Raw genomic sequence first — 13,168 nt, 5'->3', positions numbered from 1 at the left:
GCAACCATGAGCTAAAAACTTATTCTTCTGTTAGGGTAGACAATTTTGTGAACATGGATTGATTATTTGAGTAGGATTAATTTTAATTGGTAATTATGTTTTGTTAAGCTTGTTAAAGAACCTTATGTGTTGACAATAACTATTCTTCTGTTAATAAATCAGTAATTAAGTTGTATGAACATCTCTTAGTTATTAATTTCATATGATTTATTGTGACCACATAGTTGTATGTCTAGGAATAACGAATGTGAAACTAGAATTAACTAGAAGATAGGTAAGTTAATGTGTAAGCTTGTTTGATGAACATCAACAAGAGGTTAATTGGAGGGACAATTTAGTTAACCACTACAAGTCTTACTTAACCCGAATAAATAATCTAGGAAACCCGTTAATTTAGACAACTAGCCATTGCTTGAGTTAATTTGTTTTCTAAGAATTAGGAATAGCGAACGTGAACCTAATTATCTTAATCGGTAGCCAATGAAGAATTAATTCGATACATTAAAATCATCCATGGGAACAAATGAGTCGTACCTAAACAGAAGTCCTCTTTACTATTGAATTTAGTTGGTAATTAATTGTTTTAGTTGCTAGTTAATTAATTTGTGTGTTGGTTATTCTAATTAAGTTTCTAGTCTTGTAAAACTAGAGAAAATCCCCTTTTTGTTATTTGTTTTATTTAGATAATATTAGCATTTATTTTAATTGTTTACCGTTCCCTGTGTTCGATACCCTACTTGCTTGAACTATATTACTAATCGATAGGTACACTGCCTTTCGTGTGTTTATTTTGTGTCTAAGTTAGTAGGATTAAAACTAGTTGGTTTTACACACATCAATCCTCAACCTCTTTCACTCCCAAGTCACTAAAAACCCCTAAATTTGGCCTTCTTGAGCCCTTGAGCCATTGTTGGTGGTATTGGTGTGTTATAGTGGTTGATTTCCTTGAAGAAGAAGAAGAAGAAGAAGAAGAAGAAGATCTTGTTCAGGTTCCTTTGGACGAGATAAGCTCCTTCTAGTGGCACTTCTAAGCTCATAAGCCTCTATAAGTCTCAAAGATCCCACCGTTCTCTTCTAACCTTGCTAGATCTAGGTTATGGTGTACCTTCTTTGCATAGGATCTTGAATTATCATGCATGGGGTCCATAAAGTTAGCAACTTTATGGACCATTAAGTTATTTTTTGTGTTAGAACCCTTGGATCTAGATTTTGGTGCAAGTTTTGGACTCCAAGTTTGAATCTTGATGTTATACCCATCTTTTGACCTAACTAGTGTTTAAGTCATGCATGGGACATGCATGAATGAAAAGATATGATTATTATGGTCCTTTAGGCTAGATATGGTATCTTGGAAAGTCCCAACACGCATCAAAAAGGATTAAGAGCTTAATGCTCACAGAACAGTTCTCACGACGTGAGCACAACATTTTCCCCGATCTGAAACCCTAAGATGAGTGAACTGAGTTGACTCACTGTGTCGACCCAAGACGAGTTGACTCTCACGACGTGAGCCAGGGAATGTCACGATGTGAGGATGGAATAATGAGAAAAGTTTAATGTTACCTTGATCGTTGACTTTGAGTTTGACCCAGGGTTGACCAAGTTTGACTTATAAGGGTATTTTGGTAATTTGGGAATTTATGGAATTGGATCAATGGTGGTTGTAGGTGTTAGTGTTTAGGATCTGTGTTTCGGGAGTTTGATCTTTGTAATTTCGCTCAACATTGAGAGCTGAGTTGTCCTCACTATACTAACAAGGTCAAAGGCACCAATGCCGACCCTTTTTGGATTGGTGTCCTGATTATTACATGTTGATATGCTTAGTAACCTGTTAGGTCCGTATCCTGGTATATAGGATGATGCTATGTTTAGTGACCTTTTAGGTCGGTATCCTAGTTTATAGGATGATGTTGTGATTAGTGATCTGTTAGATCGGTTCGACTATTTGTATATGCTATCATTTGTTATCTATGTGTTGATTGTATGTTTGGGGTTGGGTTGAGCGGACCTGCTTTGTGATGTTAACCAACATACCCAGAGCATCCCAGATAGACTGTATGCCTAATGGGGCATATCAGGCTGGCCGAAGGGCCAGAGAACGGTCCAGACATGCTGAAGGCCCGGTAGGGCGGACCAGACATGCTGAAGGTTTTGAGAATGGGCCATATAGACTGAAGGCACGATGAGGGCGGTCCAACCATACTGTAGACTCTATATGCATGCTGTTTGTTATGATATGAATATGGTTTGTATGGCGTTGGTATTTTGGGGGAACTCATTAAGCTTCGGGCTTACAGTTTTGGATTTTGTTTCAGGTACTTCAGATGATCGTGGGAAGGCAAAGGTTTGATCGTGCACCTCCTCGCATTTTATGATTTTGATTTCTGGGATACTCTCATATGAAACTATTTTGAAAACATTTTGTACTAAATAATGGTTTTTGAATGCTTGAAAAAGTTTTAAATTTTCATGAATTTTATGGATGCTACACTCTAAGCGTGGATTTATCCAATACTTAAAAGCTCAATATTCTAAGTACTAATGAATACTGTAGTAATCCTATGCAATGTCTAATCTCCATAGACAATCTACAAACAATTCATGACAGTCTTAATTCACTACTTACTTCCACAAGTATGAACCACTGTGAAATTTTCAATAATGAAATTATTCAAGAAGTAAAGATGCAAAGTGAAACATAATAATAAACTAATTGACTATGGTATCAAACCCTTTGAAAAGAAATAAATCTTTATTATTTAATCACATTAACAATTACAATTTTATTCATTATAGATTGTTTCGTGTAATCAACTAACTACTTGAATTAAGTAACATCAGTCATTCCATGTTCTAAACACGCATACAATGCCTCTCTATGGGCCTTCCTTTGTGAACATATCGATTGTACAGTATTCCAATGATGCTCATTTCACAATTCTTAATTCCTATTGCTATCTAAGATGTAGTGGAATTTCTTCTTTACATGCATTGTCCTTCTAAGATGTCGAGGTTCTAAAGTCGTAGAAATTGAGCCTTTGATATTATAGAATGTTCCACTGGAACTTGTTAATCAGAACAATTCCATGGTTATGAAGTCTCAAATTCAAGGCATACTCCTTGAACACTTCTCTTGCATTAAAGTTTTCAACTCACATGTAGATTTTATAACCAATTCTTATTATAGAAACATTTCCATATACCCATCTCTTGTTATGTAATCATTTCCATATTCCTATATGATCATCAGTTCTGACCAAGAATCATCTCAATCCAAAATGTGTCACTATGGTCCTTCCAAAACAATACCATACTCTCAACTGTCCACAAACAACTACTTTTCAGTAAACTGTAGAATGTTCTTGACAGTTTGTTTAATAACTCTAGTCACTTAAAATTCTAGTCATTTTTCTCACAATTCTCAGAGCATTTGAAAAAGTAGAATAATCGAATATTATAGCATATGTAATCAATCATATAACTGAAGCATATGAGACTCGACTCATTATATCTTTTATAAAAATTTAATATATATTCAATCTCCTACTATAATATTTCCATATAGAATCTTCTATGTAAAAATATTTCAACACTATTCATATATGATTTTGACTAAATTCTATTAAACTACATAATCTAAACCTTTAGATTTGTAATGAAGTATGAATGCCCTCTCTTAAGTCCACTATAGCGAAAAAGTTCCCAACTTTTGCAACTTGCAAACTAGAGACATTATTCCCTATGAATAGTATTGTCAACATCCAATACCAGCATAATAATTATGCTCCCACTAGCTTTGACATGTACTTAGAAATCAACTGACTTCTAGAATTCAATACCATTTGATTTTCTCATGGAAGTGCAGATTTCGATGCTTCGTCAAGCCTCTAATTAGGCTTTTTAAGCTTATGCATTTTATGCGGATAGTGTATGTGTTCAAACCCTTTCAAAACGTGATAAACATATCTCCTGAAATTTTAAACAATTCATTGTCATTCCTTACAATTCGAAATATGAAGAGGGGTGTCATAATCATATTATGAATTTAAGAATACAATTAATACAACCAATACCCGTCGTATAAAAAAAGCTTTTAGTGTTCTTATGTTTTATGGAAGTTTAGGTCTTTCAAAAGGTTAGATCTATTTTTGCCAAATATTTTTAAACAAATAAAAGTTAATTACTTGAAACTTCTAGTTATCAATTATTTTTGTCAAACATACACATAATTAAATACCAAGTAAAATAGATGTCTCCTTCAATACATGTCTACTTCAATACACATAGAACTCATCTAGAATGACTTGCCAACGCTAAACCTTACATGAATGTAATCCAAATACATTAATGATAAGTAGAAACTCATCTTGAATTTTTTTTTTTTTTTTTTTTTTTTGTTAAATTTCAAAAACTTTTTCTCCGCTAATATAATAAAATCAATTGCATAATTTATCCGTTAATATAATAAAAGTAATTACATATTTGGATTAGTCACTCAAAGCCTATGGGCTACCTCATTCATATGGGTCAGGCCGAGCCTTTGGGTTGGTCATTTAGTTTTGGGCTAAAGCCTTTTGCACCCTAAGCAATCCCTTCTTAAATTACCATTTTACCCTCTAAAACCTTATAACATTAATTTCACACGTGAAATATCATTTCCTATGTGGCATTTGTTTGATACCATGAAAGTTTTGTGTAGTACATACATGAATCGTGGTATCATAAGAGATCGCATGGTGAGATTAACATTTCCCCCCTTATCCCCTTACATATGTAGAATCTTGAAATTGACATGTACCAATGTACCATTTGTTGACCATGTTTCTTGTGTTTTCATGAACACCCATTCATGTTTGTAGGCCCATCTCTTTAAAGAACACATTCCAAAACACATGGTGTGAGGTTTTCATTTTGCCAAGAAAACACCTTATAACCCAACTAAAAAGTAATATGTTTTTTTATGCAAATTGAGGACCATGAATGTGATGGAAATTGATGATTGATTGAACACGTGAAGGACTAAAGTGACTAATGTGGGACAATATCTTAGCAATACATTCTTAACTTTGCTCATTACATTACTCCAATTGAAGTACAATACAAAAAACAATACGGTCTTTTGTGTATTATATGTTGTAACTTTACATCCGTGAATTTTGGAATGGTCCAAAAAATGTACTACATGTTGCACTACGACATTAGTCCTTACAAAGTTTTTACAGTACTTTGTCACATTATTTGTAGTACTATTATACCTTTGATACAAATCGATCCAAAGAATTTTTTACATTACATGTTGTTACATTTTATGTATTACTATATAAATAGACAATGTAGAAATAACCTTGTACTTCATAAATCAGAAAAAGATTATAGTAGACATGTTGATGATAGCTTTAGTTTATTTGTGTTACATATTTATCGTATTTGGCAGTATATAGTTTTCTTGATTTTATAAAAATTAATGAATTTGCGATGACGATGGTACATAACATATGTATATATAATAATTGTGATATCGCACGTAAATACATACATTATTCAAACAAAAATATCATCAAAGTAGAAAAATGTAACATCTATGACTAGTCTAATAAATTTCTTGTGTATTCATGAATAACTATCCATGTTTGTAGGCCCATCTCTTAATTGAACACATTCCACCACATGGTGTAAGGTTTTCAAGTGACAAGATAACACCTTATAAACCAACTAAAAAGTACAATGGTTTTTTATGCAATTTCTGAACCATGAATGTGATGGAAATTGTTCATTGATTTAACACTCGAAGGACTAAGGTAGGATAATATATTATTAGCATTGAATTCTCAAAGTCTCAACTTTCGAAATTACATGTATTCTCTTTGAAGTACAATATAAAAGTATTATTGTCGTTCATGAATTATACGCTACACAGTGTTACATTCGGGATATATAGCAGGGTCATATAAGAGGTTTGTGTATTATACGTTTATACAGTTATATTCGTGATATACTAAGGTGATAAAAGATACTTGTAAAATATACCTTTGAACTCAAACTTGTCTCAAAATCCATCAAAAATTGCATTATATTCTAGAAATAACTTTACTTTAAGTTTATGCAATAAATTACATGTAACAACAATAAACAAAAGAAATCACAACTTCATTAACACACTTTTGAGTTAATCTACAAAGCTTTCCTTACAAATTCATCCTCACTATGAAAATCACATGCTTCCACGTGCCCCATCTCTCCATTCCTTACCCATCCCATTTGTGTCCAAAATATATATTTTTCTACATTAATTTATTCACTATCCTTCATTAACAATTTTGCTTTTTTTAATATTAAAAAACAAAAAAAAAAAAGAAAATCTAATAATAATAATAATAACTAAAACCTAGCATTTTCAAAGCCGTGCAGATCGCTGACTCTGTTCAACGACTTCTTCGCCACCGCAACTTTAGCCAGCTTCTCAGCCGCCCTCCAAGCCGACGTCGGCGTTAACGGCTCCCCATTTTCATCCACCATCATCCCTTGTTGTTGTACCATCTGCTGCTGATATTGTACCCTCCACTGAACATCCACCAGCTCCGATTCCAACCCTTTAACGAACTCTTCAGCCGCCGGCGACTGCATCAACAAAGCTCTCGCCGATGATAACAGATGATGCGCCGTCGTCAGCTTATTATATTCCACGAGAAGTCGCGACTCCGCCACAGCTCGTGTGGCTATGAAGAGATTCCTCAGCCGTTCGATCTTCGGTGAACAAGATGATCGGACGGTCTGTGCTCTAGGCACCAGCAACGCCTTTTCTCCGCCGTAGATCACTTCTTGCGTCGCCGGATCGTTGTAACAACACCGAGCTGATAAGACGTGATGGGACCCGGTGTTTGAACGTGGGACCCTTATTTCAACGAGCACTTCCCTTTCTTCCTCGGCGTATAGATCGCCGAAACGTACGGAACCGGAGTTTAACACCGTCGGTTTACCGTTGCATGAATACACGGCGGTGATCTCCGCAGGGTCTGAACCGGGAGCGACACCGAGTTCAACTCGTAAATCCTGAGCCACCACGCTGAGCAAACCGCCAACACACTTTGTAAACGCATTCTCCGCCGGGTCGTGGTTTTGATGGCTGAACCCACCACCAACCCCACCACCGGATTTCTCCAATGTGTTAACCGGTATTTCAACATGAGCGAAACGAGTAGTGGACACGTGGCTAGCCGGTTGCCGGTGATTTGAACTGTTGTTAATGTTGTCATTTACGTGATCTTCATGACCATCGGATAATAGAATGATACTGGCGACTGGGTTTCTTTCCCGGCGGTCTTCAAGAACTTTAGTGGCTTTTCTCAGAGCTTCACCGGCGCAGGTACCCCGGCTACAAGCGAGCTGATCGATGATACGCCGAGCTGACCGTTGACCTCTTGGACTCATTCTTCTTAAAGGGAGTAGCCGTTTCGGGCAAGCTGAAAAGGCGACGATTGAAAGCCGGTCAGCCGAGCCGAGAGAAGAGATGACTAAGCGCATAGCTCGTTTTAGCATCTGAAGCTTGGCTCCTCCCATACTTGCACTCACGTCGAGAACAGCTACCAAGTCAATAGGTGCACGTCGAGACTGGTTCAGCATATGCGCCGCCCCGACCGGCGGCGATGGTGGTGGAGCTTTTACTTTCAACACGACTGCGTATGTCTCGTGTGATTGACTTGAAGAAACTACCGCGACTTCTGACATCAGCATCACTTCCACATTTTTAAAATCTCGTCGGAATTCATCAGCCGACGATGAGGAAACTGGATTTACGAAGAAGCCTTTGAACTCTTCATCAACATCAATGTCTTCATTTTCTTCCTCGGCCGCCTCCGGTATCGGAAGAATACCACCACCGCCAGCTCTCGGTGTTTGAAGTGGCTCGTCGTCATCGTAAGGTTTTGCTTTGATGAAATTCTCTTGGGATCTCGTCAAATCGGGCTTGGCTCTCGGAGTTGTGATCGAATTTTCGTTTTTATCATCGTTTAATTTCAGGGTTTCGTTAGATTGAAGCTTGTGGATGGCGAGAAACGAACCATCTCTCCAAGTAGATTTACAGATAGGGCAAGCGAGAACATTTTCCTTCTTCACATGATTTGATATACATGGAAAATGGAAGGTGTGTGAGCATTCCGCCGTGAATATGGCCGTTTTGTGACCGGTTTTCACACTTTGCAAACACAATCCACAGTTACTCTGCACATTTGAAATCAAATGTTAAGAAACCGAATCTCTTATCCAAAAAAACACAACATAGATATTATGTAAACGAACTTACTCTTGAAAAACCCAAAGAGTTTTTGAAGATCGAGAAAGGAGATCTCGGAGACGAAGGATTGGAACCGAGTAACGATGATTTTGGTTTTTTCGTGTTGGTTTTGCATCTTAATCTGGGAGTGATATTGAGATTATCAATCACAGAAGAATGAAACTTAGCAGCATCATCACCAGAATCAACATTATTGTTGGTTTTGGGACGCAAACGCAATCGGGGAGTTGATGCATTTGAATTAGCAGTAGCATCATCGCCATTGTTGCTGTTATTGCTCCTGGAACGTAAGCCCCAATTCGATTGTAATCGAGGGGTAGATGGATTCGAACCAGAACTCTTGAAGAACCCAAGTTTCCCAGATGCTCTAGGACTTGGAGACGGATTCTGTTGAACGTCTCCAAGCACCGGTGAATCAGATGAATTTCTAGGAATTGCTGTGCAAAAAGCTCTTCGCCAACCAGTACCCATTTGCGATTTGATTTGAAACGAAGAAGAAGAAAGAGGTTTGAATCAAGAGATCGACAGAAAGATTAAAGAAGAGAAGATGCTTTGAGTTAGGAGCAGTAGGAAGAAGAAGAAGAAGAAGAAGAAGAAGAAGAGGAAGAACATGGGGGTCAGATTTGCGATTGAGAGATTGGATTTATATAAGTAGTAGTGACAAAATATAGAGTGGAATTGTATCGTTTTTTAACTTCTTTCCATTTACAAATCCTTTCAAACTTGTGTCTTCAAGATTCCTTACATTTCAATATTTCATATATTAAAAAGTTTGTATGTATCTATCCGGATAATCACATAATAACCCTTAACTTTTTTCAATTTGTACGGTTTATCTTTATATTGAAAATTTTTGTCAATTATAATCAAGATTTGTCCAAATTCTTAGATATGGCAATCAACCCGGTTGCCTTCTTGGTGGCAAGATTTTGTAATCAACTTTTGCCTTTCCGCTAATATTTTAAAGAGAGTAAAATAGGTTTAGATTTGTTTGATAACACTTAAAGAGAGTGAAAAGGGTTTAGATTTGTTTGATAACACATCTAAATGAAACCATTTAGAGATTTAGAGATACATCTTATCTATCACATTCAATGTGTTTTAAACATCTAATGGTACTGAGACGAATTAAACACCTCTGAATGATGACCCATTTAAATGAAACCATTTAGAGATTTAGAGATACATCTGAATCTATCACATTCAATTAGGTGTAAGACATATGTATAACATGTGTTCATTTTTAAAAACAATATATGAAATTCTAAACATTTAAGAAGTTTGAATTTATAAAAAAAATAGAAAAATATTGAATTATTAAAATTAAATTGTTTTTTTTCTTTTAAATTTAAACAAATAATTTAGATAAATAAACAAAGGAAACCAATGAGGCTTTAATTTAGAAATTTTGAAATTAGAAGGAAGTCAATTAATAAAATTGATATGCATTTACTGTAATTATTAACATTTAAATATTATTTGGATATTAATAAAATGAAAAAAAAAAAATCACAAAATGTCATATGGCCAAATCAATAAGAATATGACATAAGACAAAAAGATTTTCATTTACTAATAGATGTGTTTTAAACAACATCTGAATTACCAGGATGAATTAAACACCTTTGAATGGTTAATGAAACATATCTTATTGGAACCACTAAGAAACTGGAATCATTAAACCGGAAAAGATTAGTTTTATCAAAAAATCCTTAGACTTTGAGACTTACTTTGTGTATTCACTACAACCTTTTATTTACATATAATATATGTTCGGCAAAAAGGTAAATTTACATCGTTCTTTTATATCATTTTATAGGAATTTCCATGATTTTGTAGTCGGTCATACAAAATTGCTGGTTAGTTGGGTAATCTTTTACTTGTTTCTGAAAAATTAGGTCGTGTTCGGCAAAATTAATTGAAAACTGCTTTATGATAACTGATAGTTAGTATTGGATCTAATAACTGGTAACTGACAGCCGAAAATTGTAGTTTTTTTATTTGTATATGAGTGTTCGGCAAAAAGTTGGAAGTTTTTAAGCCATTTAAAATTATATAAAAACATCTTTATAAAATATAAAATAGAAACATAAATTATTTAAAAAAAGAAATTAGGTCAATTTATAAAAATATAAAAGAGTTTTTTTATTAAATACTATTTAAAATACATTTTGTATTTAGAGTTTCTGGTTTTAGCTAAAAGCTCGTTTGGTTCTTAAATCTAAAAATTAAAAAAAAAAAAAAAAAAAAAATCTAAAAGTTAAAAGTTTTCAAAAGTTGGGTGCCAAAAAGGTCGTTTATTTATTTATTTATTTTTAGAGAAAATGACAAAAATAGCCATTTACATTAATTGCATTACAAAAATAGCCAAAAAAAATCGAAATTACAAAAATGGCCACCCATTTCGCAGATGAGAAGGTCTCATCTGCGAAATGGGTTTCTCATCTGCGAAAGTACAAGTACCTAAAGCACAGTTGTGCTTTAGGTACTTGTACTTTCGCAGATGAGAATTTTTTTTTTTTTAATTTTTTTTTGTATAAATAGGGTTAATTTCGCAGATGGAATAGGTCCATCTGCGAATTCCTCTGAACCTATCTACGAAATGGTGTATTTTTTTCTATTTTTTTTTTCTTTTTTAAGTTTGACTAACCATATTTGCGGGATTGTTGACATAATCCTCCATTTTCTTCAAAAACTAGCAAAAATTCCGAGAAAAGCCCAAAGTTAGAGAGAGTTTTTGTGTAGAGAATGGTGAAAAAATGAAAAAAAAAAAAAAAAAAAAAAAAAAAAAAAAAAAAAAAAAAACGTTTTTATAGTCTAAACGAGGGCATTTCGCAGATGAGGAAGCAATTTCACAGATGGGGCTTCTCATCTGCGAAAGTACAAGTACCTAAAGCACAACTGTGCTTTAGGTACTTGTACTTTCGCAGATGAGAAGCCCATTTCGCAGATGGGACCTTCTCATCTGCGAAATGGGTGGCCATTTTTGTAATTTCGATTTTTTTTGGCTATTTTTGTAATACAATTAATGTAAATTACTATTTTTGTCATTTTCTCTTTTTTTTTTTATCTATTTATCTCATTATATGTGGATTGTACTCTTGATTTAAATAAGCTACTTATACTTATGCTAGTTAATTTAATTGAACTTAGGCAAGATTAATAATGGATATCTGATTAATAATTGCTCGTTCCCATATATAACTAGGTAAATTATGAAACGCATTAACACTTTTTTCTATTGTGCCAACATGTTAGATTTATTTTGCAATACAACTTATTTTTCTTTCTTGTAAAATCAGCAACTTTTGTTAAATTATTCAGATTCCAGACACATGATTAAAAGTTATTGATAGAAAACATATCTTTAAATCCTATTGTTATAAGGTTTACTTATCTGTTAATTAATCGATCAACATGTTATGAATAAAAATCAATTAAAGAAAAAAAATATGATTCTTGATGATCGGGACATATAACGTGTTGTGATTTTCAGAAGAGCCTGGGATATCATTCAACAACCTAATGGCTGGTTACAATATGAACACGAATACAGTAATCGTATTTAACACATGAATGATACCTTTGATGGTTGGATATTTTATACTTAATATTCTTTTTCATTTTATGATACGGTTTTTAGTCAACTTCAAACGTTGCAAAAAGATATAAAGTCAATTTTCAGATGTCATTTCAATATCGAAACATATAATTGAGACGTTAATACGTCTATCACACTAGTTTTCTAACATCGATCTCATCAACCATCTTATTTCCATATTTATTTCAACATAAATTAAATAATGATGAGTCCATTCAATACACTTCAAAAGTTTAAATAAAATCTTATTGTTTAAAACTTTATAGCCTAAAATAATGTAATGTCCCATCAATTATAAATCAAATATAATATCTATACATGTATCTAATTTTTAAAAAGAACAAAAAATATATTTTTCAAAAGAAAATTGTGAAAAGATGCATGCTCTTGAAATAGGATAAGAAAAATACACGACGTAATCAAGTTGAATCGGACCTGAAAACGTATAACAATCAAATGTGTAAATTGGTTCGGGTTTTTTTTTTCGGTTTTCCTGTTCATGGTCGGTTCGGTTTGTTTTTAGAACCAATCTCATCCTAATACATAGGAAATTAAACATAGAACAAAACTGTCTATGAAATGTATATGAACCAGATATATAAATTGGATCGGTTTTCGTTTATTTGAATTTTTATTTTACGATTCAGTCAGATTCCAAAATCAATCTCATCCCTATTCTTGAATGCAAGCTCAAACTCATGCACAGAACAACATATATAAGTTAATACGTCGATTGATGAAAAATATTTAAAGCTTAATTAAAAAAACATTAGGGTCCGAAAAACAATTTAGATTGTAAGAAAATACTATTCTTTTTAAAAATAAAACTTTTTTAAATTTTGTTGTCCATACTTACTACACTAAAGTTATATAATCACTTGGATGTTATATTTTGGAGTAGTTTGTAACATCCTAAAATTTAAGACAATGTTCTTAAATTAATAAAGTAAATAAATGAAATATGATTTATATAGTTAAATCATCAAGGATAATCATATCATTATTTGATATGAAGTTTAGAAAGTTAGAAGTGAAAATAATAATATTTCCAAAGTTAAAGGGTCAAAAGTGTCAAGTTAGCAAAGTGAGTTGTCTCAATTAAAGGAAGGGACTACAAAAGTTATAATATGGATGAAGAAGGAGTTATTATGTCAAAACTTAAATTAAAATCATAAATATTGAAGTTTGTAGGGTTTTAGCTAAAACAAGGAAACTTGAAGGACCAAATAAGACAACTATAAAAGTAAGAAATAAATCTTCTTCATTTCAATCAAATG

General features: G+C 33.5%; 1 protein-coding gene across 1 annotated transcript; it reads right to left on the bottom strand.

The window, feature by feature from the left end:
- Positions 1-6,126: 6,126 nt before the first annotated feature.
- LOC145057509 (Zinc finger (C3HC4-type RING finger) family protein) lies at positions 6,127-9,004 on the bottom strand. The gene is made up of 2 exons (XM_079005375.1): positions 8,300-9,004; positions 6,127-8,217 (listed from the first exon to the last, which is right to left on the bottom strand). The coding sequence occupies exons 1-2, from the start codon at positions 8,759-8,761 to the stop codon at positions 6,379-6,381; spliced, it is 2,301 nt and encodes a 766-aa protein (XP_078861501.1). The 5' UTR covers positions 8,762-9,004; the 3' UTR covers positions 6,127-6,378.
- Between the last annotated feature and the right edge of the window lie 4,164 nt (positions 9,005-13,168).

The sequence above is a fragment of the Lactuca serriola genome, chromosome 6 (genome assembly GCF_051521515.1).
Source record: "Lactuca serriola cultivar US96UC23 chromosome 6, Lser_US96UC23_V15, whole genome shotgun sequence".
NCBI lineage: Eukaryota > Viridiplantae > Streptophyta > Magnoliopsida > Asterales > Asteraceae > Lactuca > Lactuca serriola.
The sequence above is the reverse complement of the archived record's forward strand: the minus strand, read 5'-3'. Positions and strand labels throughout refer to the sequence as shown.

Excerpts from the sequence above, each read along its gene's own strand:
- LOC145057509 (XM_079005375.1), bottom strand. The coding sequence starts at position 8,761 with ATGGGTACTGGTTGGCGAAGAGCTTTTTGCACAGCAATTCCTAGAAAT. Across the intron at positions 8,218-8,299 it reads ACTCTTTGGGTTTTTCAAGA|AGTAACTGTGGATTGTGTTT; the intron begins GTAAGTTCGTTT and ends TCAAATGTGCAG.